Raw genomic sequence first — 17,314 nt, 5'->3', positions numbered from 1 at the left:
CAGAGATACAAATAAAAACATTTCTGCAAACAGTTCAGAGAAGGCCCCAGCCCGCAGTATTACTGCTGAGTGGGAAGCAGACTTGCCCCGCACTGCTCTGGGGAGATTCTGTGCTCGGAGAATCAGCTACAAAGTCTGTATTTTGAACACTTGATCCCTCCCCACCCACTACTGCCCTGGGGCTACCAGGTACACAAAGCTTGGGCCAAAAGTTGGAGATTCTTCCCTTAAAGAATCTGAATGTCCTCAGTGCAAAGACATGTGCATACTGGCATTTAGGATTCCCCAGTTAATGGCAGTTCTCTGCTGGATCACCCTGAAGTAAAGCCTGCCAATCTATGAGCCCTCTGATCCATGTACACTAAGTTCCCAAGCAGCTTTTTGTAACCTGATTCTCAAATGCAAAGAGACATCAAGGGTCAACAAACAGTTCAAGAACACCAGCCACATGAAAGTGAGAGAACAAGACATATCAGTAAAAAAAAGCGACTACAAAGAAAACACAGATAATTATTCCAGAAATATAGCAAATTACAAACAATTCAAAAGCATCTTTATCACTGTCCTCACAGTGTATTTAAGAAGCTTTTTTTTTCCATAAAGCAATACAATATGTTAAAAAAATAATCAGAGAATAAGAAGGGGTTCTTAGAAATAAAAAAGACAAAGGCAGAAAAGCATGAGAAGAAAAGTGGTATAAAGGATCAATCCAAGAAATCCAACATCTGCCTATCCTCAGTTTAGGAAAGAGAAATAAAAACACAGAGGAGCCAATCAAGACTAGCTCAAGAGGATTTCCCACAGACATGGGACATAAACTTCGAACTGAATGTGCCTACCAAGTGGCCAGCACACCACTGTGAAATACAAGGGTGAGAAGTTCTATTTGTTTTCAGAAAGGACAAAACCCCAGGTAATTCACCACTGAATGAGAACAAGATCAATGTGAGACTTTCCATTAGTAACACTGACGCTAGAAGACAATGGATGAACATCACCAAATTCTGAGGGAAAATCATTTTGTACCTATAATTTTAATCCCTACCAAACTGGAAAGTATCATGAAGGCATTTTTTTCAGAAATACAAGAACTAGAAAATTTACCTCTAAGATAGGTTACTTAAGAATATGCTGTAGCAAAGTAAGGGATGAAATAATGAAATCCAGAAAGAAATAGATCCCACCCAGAGGAATAAAAAAAGGAAAAACTGGGATGAAAACCAATCCAGAATAGAGCGAAATATAGAAGACTTGTGGGTGGAGTTATCCAAAAAAAATAAAAATGGGTTTAACACCATCCTGGAGAACACAGAACAAGTTAAGTAAGCAATAAAGGCACATAAAAAAGGAAAAAAGAAAGGCAAAACACATAAGAAAAAACTACATGATGATAACATTCTACCAAATAAAATGAAGCAGAATAAAGATGTCATTAATGGAAAAGTTGTGATAAAAGGATTGTGGTAGTTGAACATCAAATCCATTAGAATATGCAGCCTAAGTATAAACAACAGTGGGCATTATGGTTTGCAAACAGAAAATAAATGCTGTAAACATCAACAAAGTGGTAATAATAATAATGATGACAATGGTACTATAAAGTGAGAGGTTGGTGGGGGAAGAAGCAGAAGAGCACTAATTTCCTAATTCTTCAAAATAGGGAGATAATCAATACTATCAAAAATTGAAAAGTGAATTAAGATGTTCTAAACGCCTACTTATTTTCATAATCTTTTTTCCTTAATTTTAAGGGGATCTTTTAGAAGCTAGTATTTCTTTTGGTGAAAGAAAACATTTGTTTGAAGTTCAACGATTAAGAAATTTTACTGTATTTATTTCTCTCTTCAAGTAAAATTAAAATACTTTTTACTTAGAATTCATAGTATAGTCCCACATATTTAAAAACTTTTTTAGCATCTATTTATCTATCAGAAAGGGATGTCTGGAATGGTACACCCCTAATGCTAATGATGGTATTTCTAGAGAGTAGAATTTTATGTTAGCTTTTGCTCTTACTTTTATAATTTTCTATATTACTTGATTTAAAAATATACAGAAATATGTATACTTTACAACAACAAAGCCACTTTTAAAAAGTCATGGAATTTTAATTAGTTCTACTCACCAATAGCTTTGGTATAATGTCTTGCTCCAAGAAGTAATTCTGGGGCTCGGTACCAGAATGTTACGACTACTGGATCCAAATCTGCTAAAGGCTTCAAAGGTGAATTAAATAATCGGGCAAAGCCCATATCAGCTGTAAAGAAATAACAGCAATGCTAAGGACACAGATTTTTACAAATTTCATTGATTACTCTAATTTTACTATTATTATTAAGATATGAAAAATGTGAATTCCGGGGGGAGAAAACTAACAAAACCAACACAACATCTCATCCCTTTCAGAGTCTAAATATAAAACAAGTTTGAGATCATCATTCATTGCCAACTATTGTCACTCACTCTTCCACTGGGTTACAGACACACTCTGCTGCCAGAGGTCAAGGGTGACCCTACCCCTCCGGGCAGATTTCCTTCCATCTGTCTTACCACCATTGGGACAGGGCTGTGAAGCTGCATTCCCATTCTTTTTATTGGTCACAAGCACCAAGAAACTAGATCAGTTAGGGTGAGGCTTTCCATTATTTGCACCAATAAGCATGTTCACTGGTATAATCAGAAGCTGACTGTACAGTATAATAATACCACTATTTCCCCCCATTTATTTGGGTGGAGTTTTTTCTTTAAAGAATCATGCCTGTTTTTTAAGCTGGAAAAGACTTTAAAGATCATATAATTCAATCACCTCCTTCTTCAAATGAGGAAACTGAGGTTAGAAGAAATTAAGTGATTTGACAAATGTCTTAAACTCGTATCTCAGAGCTGGAGCTGTAATGAGATACAGTTCACGGCATTTCACACGGTTTAATACATAGCGTGGTAATTCGGGCATGGACATTTTTCCGAATAAACTGCCACCTTCTTATAGGCAAAAACTGTCTCTTTTTCATCTCTCTCCCCCTTTTAGCATCAAGTACAGTGTCATTATACATTGCTTTTGCCAAACACACGCTGAATGCACAATCACTATTCATACCACCTATTCGAAAATTTCAAGATTCATCCACCATTTGTTTAATTTTGCTCTCCTAATATATATTTTTAACGAAGTAGGCCCCAATCTAATCTACTTAATTACAGAGGATAAAAAAAACCCCACAGAAATTTGGCAAAGAATTAAAACCATGAGTCGGATTACTAAATACTGGTTTACAGAAGAACTAATATTTCTTCTTAAATGTGAATACTTTAAGCCGTTAGTGGCCCCCAAACCTGCCAACATCATACATGTTACACAGAAGTATAATTCCAAACTAGATTACTTTTAACATATAAAATTCCCCTAAATCTTACAGTAAAGAACACATCTGTAAATACTGTTTGGCTGGGTCTTTTAGATTTTGCATGCTTTGAACTTACATTTGACTTTGATACCACCAAGGTGGATTGGATGAAATCCTTTAAAAGCACATGTAAGGACTTAACAGGCATTTGATACTATGGTAAGCACTGACAGGGCCTGGTTCTCAAAGCAAGTCAATGACTAGGAGCATTTCGAGGTGCGTCAAATGTTCGCACTACTAAAACACTTGCAAAATTTATATCAAGAGTATTTCGAGAGTCTAATTAGAAGTAGAAAATGAGACTTGGGGAATTTATAGGGGAGGGGAGGGAAGAAGGGTTAAGAATGCCTGGGCTTTTCTTTGTTGGTGAGGTGGTACAAATCAGCCGATAATTCTAATGCATATTAAATCTTACAATCAGAAGTCCCTATTTACTTTGTTACATACTCCCATAAGCCTGCTTGCTGCTCTTAAATTAATATAATTTAGTGACTACATTTCTTCTATCCACACACAAAACAAACTGAATAAATGTGACAAACACAACTCGGAAATGACAATGAAAAAATAACCAGTTAGGAAAAATAAATCTAGTTCTATCCTTACAGGTTATCAGACCAGGAATGGGTAAAATTTTGCATTGATATATAAGAAAACAGAGCTATTAGAAAACATGCCGGGGTAGAGAACGCTTGTTAATTTTTTCCCTTCAGGCAAAGGCTCATTAGAACCTACTCAGCCTCAGTGGCATCCTTAGTTTGTAATTCCTAATCTAGATGAGGCTAACAGAGGCATATGTTCTCATCTAATGTGGCTCAGGTAAACAGAACCGATGGTATAATTACTAGTACACTGTATGCCCTTGTGACTAAAGGTGAGGCTGGCTTCTAACATGGATAGAAGCCACTCACCTCTATAGGCTATTTTTAATGAAAGCAAAATTTCTAAGAAACTTGCATAGCTTATTTTATAATTAGAACACTTCAGTCTCTAAAGATTGTCTGACACCTTTCAAGAGTGTGAAACATTTTTCACTTTTAATGTATACTCTTTAGAAATGGCTTCGATCACATGGAACTATATGAATAAATGCATATTATTACAGCAAAAATTAGAAGTGATAAAGCTGCCTGCAAAAGTTTTAAAAGAGTGCTACACTGTGACTTATCAAAGATATAACATACCAATTTTTACTCTTCCTCGCTCAGGACCTTCACCCATAACTAAAATATTAGCAGGTTTCTGTGGAAACAAAATAGTGTTTTTTTTCAGTAGACAGTAGTGGTTTCTTTTAAATAGACAATATGCCAATATAACATAAATCCACCTTTAAAAAAACCACATTTACTCAAAAATTAAAATCAAACACAGGAAGTCACCAAAGAAACTGTATGTGTATATATGCAAAGCAGTATGCAACTTCATGAAGGCCAAATATGGCAGTGCTTTTCTCCAGGCAGAGCTAAGGCTTTTCTTGGCCCTGTTATCAGTCTGCTTTCACTACTGCGGAACAGCTGGCAGAAAGTTAAAATGCTGTGCTTCCTTCTAACTCTTTCAGTTACATAAAATGTCCTGCAACTTCAAGGGAAAATGTATCTTCAAATATAATTTAACACTAAGCAGCAAGTTAATTATAGGGAAGGGACCACCTGATACCCTTTTTTGCAAACCGCATAATATGTACCTATGTTTCAAATAAATTATAGAGAAATCAATTTAATAAAGTCTCTTCTAAATGAGTTAGCAGAGTAATAGGAATTTTCCATGACCTGAACATCTTTGAGGTTTTCATTTTTAAATAAAAAAGGAAGCTAACATTTAAAGTGAGATTTTACAAAAGTAGTATTTCAAACAGTTCTTAAGTCTCTAGAAATAACAAGGTTAACTGCCATCTAAAATGTGTCACAGTGGCGTCTACTATACTAACACAGAAGGGTTGTCCCTCTTCAAGGAGGAGAGAGGGAAAGGAGGAAGAGGCAGTCCCCAAACGTCTCTCAGGCTGCCACCCTGCCATCGGCCTGCTCTGACTGCAGTTCTACCAGTCTGCTGAATAAAAGTGAAACCAGATCACGACGCCTTTCAAATACCCATCAAAGCAATCTTGGAATCAAGTTAAAGATTTTAATGAAGGCTGTTTACAGTGGTAACCAATTCACAGGCTTCCCTGACCATATTTAATGACAGCCCTTATGCTATTACTGATAAAACGTAACTTACAGTACCTTATTCTACCAACTACCAAAGACCAAAATTATTTTTTTATCCTCAGTGAAAAAACACTGCTGAAATGGTAGCACATACATTTCAAAGGCTGAAAATTCCTAGTTTTTAAGATGAGGAAACTAGGCACCAGAGCGAGTGCATGACTTGCCCCAAGTACAATCACGGAGATGGGGGTGGGGGGCAGTAGCAGGATGTGCCCCGTCTCTGAGCAGTGCAGTGCCCCTTCCTAATAGACCCTTCTGAAGGTAATTTATGTAGCAAGCTTTAAATGGACGTGTATTACCGTAACTATAATGTTTTGTTCAAGAAAATGTTTTCAGAACGTCCATCATCACACACACGCTCCCGCCCGCTGAGATAGCTGGTGAAGCACCGAGAGGAAGCGCAGCACTGACAACACTCCCTGTGAGCCACGTGGAGCTGCCAACAAAGCTGCTCATCAGGGACACTGCAGAGCTCAGCCTGCTTCAGAGGAAGCCAGGTCTCAGAGACTCGTGCGAAACGCCGCCAGCGTGTGTGAGGGGGGGCGCCCTCCAAGAGAAGAGGCAGCCCGTCGGTCTGGCTGAGGGAAAGGCCTGCTCTCAGTCACAGTGTGGCTCAGGAGGGGACTGGATATTTGGGCTAGAACTCTCTTCTCATGGTTCATCAGGGCACGACTCCCTAGACATCTCTTGAACCCCATTTTGATTCTCCTCCCATCAATTCAGTCTTCTGTACTATTGCCAGGGTTACCTTCCTAACAGACAAAGCTGATCACATCATCACTCCCTCGTTTAAAATCTTCCACAGTAACAGAGGAAATTATTAGGAAAACAGTGGAACAGAAAATTATATACAGACTGTGATTACAACTGGGTTAAAAAAAAAAGTGTTGAGTAAGGACTAGAAGAACAAAAAAGGTTAGAGTGACAGAGGCAGGGACGACCTTTTCAAAGCTGCTTTGAATGCTGTTGCTGTGCTTTATTAGTAAAGTATTTCACCTTTACGTGGCCCCTCACCGCCTGTGAATAAGGTAGAAGTCTTTATGATGGAATGCCAGGCACCTACAAGCTCTTACCCACTGAGCTCTCCGGCCCCGCCTTCCACCACTCTCCTGCCACATGTGTGTTTGCAGCGTTCTGTGACTAGACCTTACACAACTATGTCAGTGCTAGCCCGTTACTTCTACCGTAAGAACTCTCCTCTGCATTACTTGGGAAAACCTGATTCTCCACGCCTGCCCTCTAATGATGTAAGTAATACATGAATACGCTCTGATTATAAACAATTCAAACTATGAGGCCACATAGAGTTAAGCGTTAAAGGCTCTTTTACCACCCATCACTCCTCCACCACATCTCGAATCCCACTCCCTCCTCCACAGTTACAAGCCGACTAACTGGCTTGCTGTGATGGATTTTTCTAGCACTTAAGTGCTCCTAAAAGATTACTTCCATATCTGGCAAAAGCACAAGCACACATGGGCATCACTTTCCTCCTTCTATTTTAGATGGAGTGGAAAAGCTCTCTCTCTCTCTTTTGCTTTCTTACTCATTCAGCAGCCGGACCCAGATCTGAGAAGCCCTGGGATGGGTGGTACTGGTCAGCCTGCTACTAGGCAAAGGGGGAAAAACTCCCTCTCTTGGTCTTCATTTTATTATAGACTCACTGGACTGGCCAAGTCCCAAGCCTGGGTTTCAGCATTGGTGGGGAACAGCTTCTCTGTCAAAGTCTTTCCTAGTATTAGGGTTTGGGGCCAAAGCTCCAGCTAATAATTAAAACTTGCTTTGCAAGACAACTCACTGCCTATTGCAAGATCTGAAGTAGATCTTGGGGCCGAGGGTCACCACGCGCACTTAAATTAATGGATTTAAGTTCAGTTTGGGCATGCTATGTAGTCATAAACAAAAGAGAATGGTTTTAAGTGCTGTTTTAATAAAACTGTTTATAAACAACGAGTCCCTCCTCATGGTGTCTCCCACGGTGGTATCCATATGCCCCAGGGCGTGATACTCTGATTTAGTAGACACATCCCACACTAAATTTCTTTTGTGAATGTGATCTAATGGAAATCTCAAGAGAAACTGGCAAAAAAGCCATAGAGATCATGAATACTCTTGTCAGTATTTGTTTTGTTGCTTAATCAGTTTTAAGGAAGTCTTCAAAAGACCTGACGGATAATTTTTGTTTTCGTACTTAATGCCACATTGAAAAGATATTATATTCTCCAAAAAGCTAATTTCTTTTCTTTCTTTTTTCAGTGGGAGAATTTGGTAGCAGTTTTAAGCTCTAGAGCCAAAGCATCCAAGTAACTGGTGATAATTGATGAAACAATCAGTACTAACCATGACTTTGGTAAATAGTCTGCGATCTTTCATGTGCCATCAGACATAATCACCTTAAAAAAAACATACTTTGCTGGTGACATTTTGATGAGGCACATACTCCATTAAACTATTTGTTGCTATAGAGAGCAGAGGTCCAACATGACTTAAAAGTACTATAACATCATGATAACATCTTCGAGAATAGTTATCTTCTGCACAGAAATGATTACAGAACACCCTTTACTGCCTGCTGAACAATGAAATAGATCAATGAGATACTTGTTTGAAGTATAATTATTTGATTGTTTGAAACTACGATAGCCTTCTCTTGCTTTATTTCTCCCAGAAAAAAACTGTTTGTAATTAAAAGAACATGCCCTTGTTTTACAGTCTCATGTTTTTTCTTCTTGTTTTATGTTGTTGTGCTCCAAAAAAAAAACCCCACTGACATTTCCTAAAGCAAGATGTCTGTGTTACAGAGATAACCATTCCTGTAGAGGCTTTCTGTCCTCCAGGCTCTGTCACTATGGGAAACAGCACACTGATGATTCTGGCATACAGCAGGGATGGCAAACTGGTTTCATTTAAGGGGCCAACTCTGGTAGAAGACTAAGGACCGCAGGGAGCTGCATCTTGAGAAAGACAGGAATTGGGCTGGTCCGGAAACTTCCATCACCAATCAGAGGTACCTCACACAGGTATGGAAGTGCAGAACACTGGCATCTCTGTCAAGTTAACAACTTGTTATTCTAGGAGTAAAACCAGAGTCTTCATATTCACTAACGTTATCAAGGCAAAATGGAGACTCTCAGTCAACAAGAAAAGCTGGTTTTTAATGGATCTGTCTATGAAAAGAAGACAGGGATCCCTAAGAAACCACCGTTTAGTGCTGTTCTCCAAGATTTTTTCAGAACTAAACTTACACACTATAAACAACACAACCTGGTGGCACACTTTCTGGACACTCAATGACTTCGTTTCAGTTTGGCTGTTAATCATTTTGTGCTACGACACACACTGATCTGTATCTCAAATGGCACATTTTCAATTGATGTCTAATAGCTAAAAAATATAATTCTGCTTTTACTTGTTTTTTTTATTGTGTTGAGAGATTAATGTAGAATTTGTGTCTTTGTGAATACTTACCATGAATATCTTCATCTTCTAGTACACACTGAACTTTTCTAGACATACATTTTTAGCAAATGGTTTTTCTTTTTTTTTCTATTCTTTTTATTTTTTGACTGTGCCACACGGCTTGTAGGATTCTTAGTTCCCCAACCAAAGACTGAACCTGGGCCCTCGGCAGTGAAAGCTTGGAGCCCTAACCACTGGACCACCAAGGAATTCCCAGTGAATGTTTATTTTAAAATATGTTCTTTTATATAGTCCTAAATGCCAAGCAATTCTATTATATCACATTGCTTCATTCTATAATTTTTGCTCATTCTTTATTTAAAAAATTTTGTCAAAATCTGATTTAAAGAATGTCAAAGTACACAATTATATATTTCTATTTCCTTTTGTACAGCTGCCAAATTGAACAAACCGTAAGTTCTTTGGTGTATATCCATTATTTTAATCATTCTGCTGTTACAAAATATGTTTCAGTCTTTTGAAATAAAATATACTTTATCTGATACTATAATATTTTTCTATATTTGAATAGACACAGACTTTAGACCAATAGTTCTCAACTTTTTTCTTCCCCTAAACATTTGAGGAATATAATAGACTTCTTCAGAAGATGAGGAAGTATGGTCAAATGGTTAAGAACAGGCTAAAAGAAAATCAAGGATGCTATCAGCTATTAGTTCTATGACCTTCACCTCCATTTTCTCATTTATAAAATATGGATAAAAATAATGACAAGTTAGCGTTGCAAAGATAAATGTTACTAATGCACATAGAAGACTTAATACGATGCTTGATATATTAAAAGTCCAAAATATATTATAATGACAGCTAACACTATAATCTGTTAATAGTGACTCACAACTGAAGTGATTCTTAACTGAAGACTTCTGGGGGGCGAGGTAACCATGCATGATTGGATAATACCTCCAAGATGATTTCTCTACATCTCCCTATGAAATGCCCCTAATTGTTTTTGATCACCTTTCTAGCTTCTAGTTACTTATGCCTTTTATTGATTAAAAAACTGTTTATTATTAGCAATAGCTTTTTAAGAGTTAAAGTAATAAAAATACACATCTTGTAGAAAATTAAAATACAGAAAAGTACAAAGAAAGTAAAATTTATCTGAAACCTCACCTCACAGAGTTAGGTCATTACAAGTATTTTGGTGGACATAATTCCAGATTTTTCTATATTATTTACATTTATATAAATATCCTAGAAAGGCTTTTTTTTTTTTTTTTGCGGTACGCGGGCCTCTCACTGTTGTGGCCTCTCCTGTTGCGGCGCACAGGCTCCGGACGCGCAGGCTCAGCGGCCACGGCTCACGGGCCCAGCCGCTCTGTGGCATGTGGGATCTTCCCGGACCAGGGCACAAACCCGTGTCCCCTGTATTGGCAGGCGGACTCTCAACCACTGCACCACCAGGGAAGCCCAGAAAGGCTCTTTTGATTCCTGTATTTGTTCACTCAACAGTGAACAAATAATAAGTAAATGCATAGTACTATTGTATTGATCCTATTTTATTTAGCCTCCCCTATCATAGTTACTTAGGTTACTTTTAGACCAGAAAAGTTCCAGGACATTGTTAAATAATAGTGGTAACAGAAAGGTTAGAACAGAGAAGATAACAAAAGGTAACAGAAAAGATAACAGCTGTTGATTTGGTATGTACACTTTTTATGCTTAGAAGTTTTCTTCTTTCCTTATTTTTATAAAGAATTTCAATCAGAAATGAATATTAAACTTTGTCAAACATTGAATTTTGCAAAAGTTTTATATTTATAACTATTGAGATAACCACAGTGTTATTCTCTTAGCATTATTAATATGAATTCTGTTAATAGGTTTCCAAAGATTGAATCATCTTCACATTCTTGAAATGAACTTCATTTACTTGGAGCACAGTAGTATTCTTTTAACATTCCTCTGGATACTATTTGCTAATATTTTATATAGGATATATGCATAAATATTTATACATGACACTGACCTACTATCTTTATTAGGTCTGTGTCAGTGTTATGCTTTCTTCCTACAAAGTTATTAAGGAAACTTTCTTTCTGGAACAGTTTATATAATGCAGGATTAACTGTTGCTTCATCGTTGAAGCAACTGTGAAAAATGTGCATTTGTTACATTTTTTTAGAGGTAGCCCTGTGACAAATGTCTTTAAGTCTTCCATAGTTGCCAGTCCATTTAGTTTTTCTACTTTTTCCAGGGTCAATTACGGTAATTTGTATTTATTTTAAAATGTTTATTCTATCCAGGGTTTTGTAGAACACCAGAATAATTTAACAACTATTAAAGAAATTTAAATGATAGTCAAAAATCATCCATCCTCATTTCAATGCACCAGAAACAGTTTTACAGATGACTTTTACCAACCTTTCAAGAATAAGTAATTCCTCTATTATACAAGCTATTCCAGAGACTAAAATCATTTTCTGAGGCTAGTATAATCATGATAACAAAAAAAAGAGTACAAACAGATCACTGACCAACTTCACTTGAGAATATAGACACAATAAAGTATTGGCAAAGGGAATCCAACAGCAACTGGAGAAAAGAAAATCAAAACCAAGTAGGGCTGATCCCACTAAGACAAGGATGGTTCAACATTAAAACTGAAATAAAACCTTATAAATGTCAGCTACCATATTAACAGATTAAAGGAAATAGCCATATGACCATCTCAAAAGATGAAGAAAAGCATTTAATAAAATCAATTCTTGATTTAGAAACAAACAACTTAATTGGATATAGAAGGGAACATTTTTAACCTGATAAAAGGCATCTACCAAAACCCGAGAACAAACATCACACGTAACGATGAAACTTAACAATTCTTACTAAAGACACAAAAACAGTTACCTCAATCATTTGCCACTGCACTAGTAATTAAGTCCTAGCTACTTACCATTACCAAATGTCAAGGGAAAGATGCACTTTATGTATTTTTACTTTCCTTTTAAAAGTTTAATATTTCTGTGACTGGGTTCTGTCTTATAACCTCCATGGTATGACAGTCAAGTTGCCAGCATGTTTTTTCTATCTTACTGATACATAAAACAATGCTGCAGCTTGCAGCTCTCCAGTCTTCGCAGCAAGAAGATATAATAAATATTTAGGATAGACTTTGAGTACACCTGTCTCACAAGCAGGAGGCTACTGAGGAACTTTAGGTAGGGGAATGACATGGTGTGATTTGCTTTTTAGAGCGATCATTCTGATTGCTATGTAGATACTGGACCATAGGAACATAAGACTGCAAGTAGGGAAGATTCACTTGGACATTTTTTCAGTAATCCAGGTACCATGGATTAGAACAGTAGTGACAGAAATGATAAGAAGCAAAGTCAAGAGGCAGTAAGTGGACTGCAAAAAACTCAACTGTGTGAACTGTATGAACTGGGAGGTCAGGTTACTGTAGGGTTAATGAACAGGAATTCACGAATGAGCACACCTGGAAGTCCACCTGGAAAATCCAAATCCATATCCTGGCAGTGAGGGGTTTTGGAATCTCCCTGTTAGTCGGCACCTGTTCATTGGACTGACCCAGAGACACTGACCCAGAGACACTAGGAGGACTCCAGAATCTCTGCTAATTTGCTCTTCCCTTCATGGCTGTCTCTTCCCACAGCTGTTTCTCCCTGAAAACAAGCACTACAGGTCACTCTTATTTGAGAAAAGACACTGGTCAGATGAGTGGGACCAATGCCAACTGCACCACATTCAAATCTCAGTTATAGGACCGTCTTACTGTAGTTCAATCTGAGATATGTTTTGAAGGTAGCATTGATAAGAATCCAGTTATTCAATCAATAAATATTTATTGTGCAGCTAATATGTGCTACTCTGGGTAATAATGATACAGCAGTAAATGAAATGGATAAAGTTCCCGCCCCTAAGGTACTTATTCATAGTTCTAGGGCAATGTGATGATGGACTGAAGTAAAATGCACTTACTGAACACTTATTATGTGCCAGACAGTCCTAATACTTCAGATGACTCTCTATCAAAGAGATGAAAAGACAGGTCTGGCTCCATTGTATGTTAAAAAAAGAGAAAAGATACCAATGTATGTGACTTAAAACTCAGATAATCCTCTACTTCTAGTCAATTTTTAGGATTACTCAAAGATATTATCTTACACTCCATTTTTTTTAAAGACTCAATTAAATTATTTAGAATATCTGTTCTTGATTGGTGAGAAATCTGACTTAAAAGATTCTAGCATTGTGCTGATAAAGTGTCTGAAAAGACTCAGACTCTAAAGAAAGTAGATTAGAAGCAATATGCAAACTAAGTAACATAATATTTTCATAATCAACTTGTAATCTGCCCATATAAGCAGGTACGGTATTTGCAGCTGTGCTATACAGCAAAATTAAGTAGGCCACTTTTTCATTATGTAAAACAATAGAACGCAGTTCACTGTGTATGCTCAACATCAATATCAAAATTACACAAACATGGCACATATCAAGAAATCAAACAGACTGTTTACAAACAATCAAATACTTCCAAGAAAGAAAACTGCCCAATTGGTCATTTAAGTAAATATACTATAGAATAAACACAATTCATTATGTTAACTAAAATTAATGCAAACCTCATTTAAGTTTGCCTTAACCCATTCTTATCAATAAAACCTATGCTTTATCTTCAAGCCTAAATTTTATGATCACAATTTTACATGTCTTACTAGTTATAGAATTAGACAAATAAGAAAATTAGAGTAAATCCTTGGAGATTTATTTACTTTCATTCACTCCCAGTAAATGAAGCAAATCTCAAGTAATAAGCAGTGATTAAACATGACAGTCACAAAGCATTTTTCTTCAAAAAAGCTCTGTTGTAAAGAAACATGCTTAATATATTCCCAACACTCATTTCAAGGAAGCTAAGCACAGAGAAGGGGCAACAGCAGTTAGAACAGAGGCCAAGAACGCAGGCTCCTTTCTTCCCAGCTGGTCAATTATTTTGTTGCTTTGCCTCTTTCAGCATTTGGACAGTGGCAGGGTCCTTTCTGCCTTTTTCTTTCTTTTTTTTTTCTTTTTTCTTTTTTTCACCCTGAAGAAGGTACTGTCCTCTTTTCTTAGGCAGAAAAAAAAGTGTATGCATGGCTCTTTTTTTTCTTAATAGCAATCATCCTCTACCATAAAATAAATACACTAAAGCACACTCAATATTATGTGTGAACTTTTAATAAAGACTAAATAGAATCTTCCTCTGTTTTCTTCCATATAACAATAATATATGTTAACTGCAAACTATGCAGACAATTTAGAAAGGTATTAAAGGAGGAAGGTGAAATTTGCCTGAAATTCTCCTACTCGTAAATAAACCCTACTTAGAAAAACATATTTCCTACAGGGCTACGGCTATTCAAAATATTTTATTATCAATGTCAAGAAATTTGCATAAAACATTAAAGTACTTATAATTTGGGACAAAGTGTTTTCTAAAGATTTGACTACTTTTTTTTCCTTGATGTTCTCTTTTCCTAACCATATCAAGGACCTTTTGGGAAACAGTCTAGTGCAGCAGCTTTCAAACCTTTTTGAACACAACCCACAGGAACAAAAATCACTTAATATTGTATGACCACATTCACATATACCCATGTATAACTGAAACAAAAGTTTCATGAAACAATAATTTCCCTCAAGACATATGATGCACTCTGATATTTTCTCTATTCTACTCTACTCCATTAAAAAAATAAAAAGGCTGGTTGTGTTGTGTGATTTCCCAACTCATTTATGGCTTTTACAACCTGCAATTTAAAAATCATTGATCTAGAGGAAAAATTCCTTAAATTCAGTGACCCAGCTTTGAAAACAGTTCTCTTAAGTAACCAGAATCAGGTCACTTAATCTCTTTCCTTCTGAGTCTTCCACTTATTGTACAGAGCTCAACAGTCAATAAGAAAATGCATCTAGGGAGATCAGCTCGGTGCTTTGTGTCGACCTAGAGGGGTGGGTAAGGGAGGGTGGGAGGAAGACGCAAGAGGGAGGGGATATGGGGATATATATATATATACACATATATACGTAGAGCTGATTCACTTTGTTATACAGCAGAAACTAACACAACACTGTAAAGCAATTATACTCCAATAAAGATGTGAAAAAAAAAAAGAAAGAAAATGCATCTAAAAAACCCAACAAACCAACTAACCATATCATTGTGGGCAAACTTTAGTATTAGTAAGCAAAACTAATAAAGCAGGCAATCTCACTCAAGAAGAATCAGATCCAAAATACCCCAATAATTCATCACGTTACCATCAATACATAACTAGGTGCCTTCATAAAGTAGGCCCTATGAAACTGAGTTTGAGTCAATGGCTCACTCCAAGATTTTGACTGTATTGAACAGGAAACCAACTCATCCTTCACCAAACAGCTAAAACCCCACCAAGTGATTCCAAGTTACCCAGTATAATTAAAATAAACTGCATGGCAGCGGCACTATCAGATTTGTTTTTAATAAGTCAGATTAAAGCTCTGAAATAGCTCCAGCATCTTTTAAATACGTTTATGCAATGGCCCACTGGGCTATGTCACATCACATACTACACATGATAGCACATCCCCACTGGGATACTCCAAAGGAAATCTCTACAAAGATTTATTTTCTAGGAAATTTTACTATGGCAAACAACCACACAAAAAAACAAAGAGCCTATTTTGCAGTCAAATGCTCTGCCACTGAGCTATACCCCCCCCCCCAAAAAAACTACTTTGAATTGGTTTAGGGCAGGAGTGACAAACTAGCAGCTGGTTGTAATACTCCAAAACACTCCAAAGTTTGTATACAGCCTTGTAATTCAGCTTAAATGAAAAAAGAAAACAACACAGTGGAAACTTATATTACAGTATATCTCACTTAATACTATATTATAGTATATAATATAATACACTATGTTATATTATCCACTTAGTGCCACAGGACAAAAATACAACCCTATGTGTCTGGTAGTTCCAAGTTAATTAACACTATGATAAAACCATTAAGGTAATAATTCAAACGAAATTTTGGACATTAGATTTTTTTTTTAAAGTAGAACACGTTAATGACCATATGAGAACCTGATATATACTTAACGAAAATTAATGGTAAATAGGCCAGTCATCATAACTACTTCTCCACTTTCTATTAAGTTCCTTAGGAAACATGTCAAAAGCCCAAGTCTTTAATACTTACTTAAATACAAGTCTGATTTGAGTGTAAATCATTTCTATGGTATATCTGATACACTGCATGAATATTTTCAACAAAAAGCACAAAATTCAGCCAACATTGAGTTCACTAGAAAATTTAAAATGAACAACTATTAGCTAGAAATTAAAATATTTACATTGTGATTAGTAATGAACTGGTCAGTTAAATGTAGTATTAAAGTGAAACATGAGAGCTGCAAGTTCAGAACAGCTGGGATGTATAGGAGAAGGGAGGTATGGGCCCCTCACCTACAATTAAAGAATAATTCACACAGAAGGTACTTTAAGACGTTCTTGAAAAAAAGTGAGGGATGTAAACGAACTATGATGGAAATGTTCGACCCTTAAGATTAAAGGAAAATTGGAAAAAATAAATGACATGAAGAGAAGAACATCAGAACAGACAAAGGGCCAGGAAATAGGTCTCAGTGGGAGGAACAAAAATATGGGGTAGAGGAAGAGTGCAATGGAAAAGGTCAACAGATCAGTATCATTAGCTGAATGGTCTCTGAACTGACTGCTAAGAGCGAGCTGAGCTCTTTTAGGTGGAAAGAGGAAGGCTACTGAAAGGACTTAAAATGTAGTATAAATAGAAAAGAACTTTTTCTGCACTGTTCCACTGCACTGAATCACAGCAGAGATAAGAGGGAGTAAAAGGAAGAAACACAGCAGAGTCTCTGTGTGTCTGCAGATATGGACCAGCATCAGGTAATATCAGAGATAAGCTATGGAGAATAACCTTGGAGGCCACTTTGCTTCTGTTACAAATGGGCTAGTTCACTCATTCAACAAATATAAGCAATACTGTATACACTAATGTGTATTTTGCTAAGCGCTGGGCAGGATACAAACATATACAAAGTCACAGTCTTTGCCCTCAGGACTTACCATCAAACAGAGGACATACAATTACCAAAACTAGCAAGTGCCCCAGGGGTAGTTCAAAGTAACTGCTACAGGGTGTAGAAGTAAACATTCTCCCTCCCAGCTAGTGTGACTGGGGTGGGAGTG

General features: G+C 36.8%; 1 protein-coding gene across 10 annotated transcripts in view; it reads right to left on the bottom strand.

Annotated features, from left to right (window-relative positions):
* CDK8 (cyclin dependent kinase 8) overlaps positions 1-17,314 on the bottom strand; it is a 152,075-nt gene that overhangs the window by 61,746 nt on the left and 73,015 nt on the right. For 9 of the 10 annotated variants that reach the window (XM_079902799.1, XM_079902795.1, XM_079902794.1 and 6 more), the window contains 2 exons: positions 4,589-4,646; positions 2,126-2,257 (listed from right to left, as the gene is read on the bottom strand). In XM_079902799.1, the coding sequence (XP_079758925.1) occupies positions 2,126-2,257; positions 4,589-4,646 (190 nt within the window). The remainder of the gene's footprint in view (positions 1-2,125; positions 2,258-4,588; positions 4,647-17,314) is intronic. The other variant, XM_079902793.1, reaches the window with a different exon arrangement.

Source organism: Stenella coeruleoalba (genome assembly GCF_951394435.1).
Source record: "Stenella coeruleoalba genome assembly, chromosome: 18".
NCBI classification, from domain to species: Eukaryota; Metazoa; Chordata; class Mammalia; order Artiodactyla; family Delphinidae; genus Stenella; species Stenella coeruleoalba.
Note: the sequence above shows the minus strand (reverse complement) of the source record. Positions and strands in the feature narration are given on the sequence as shown.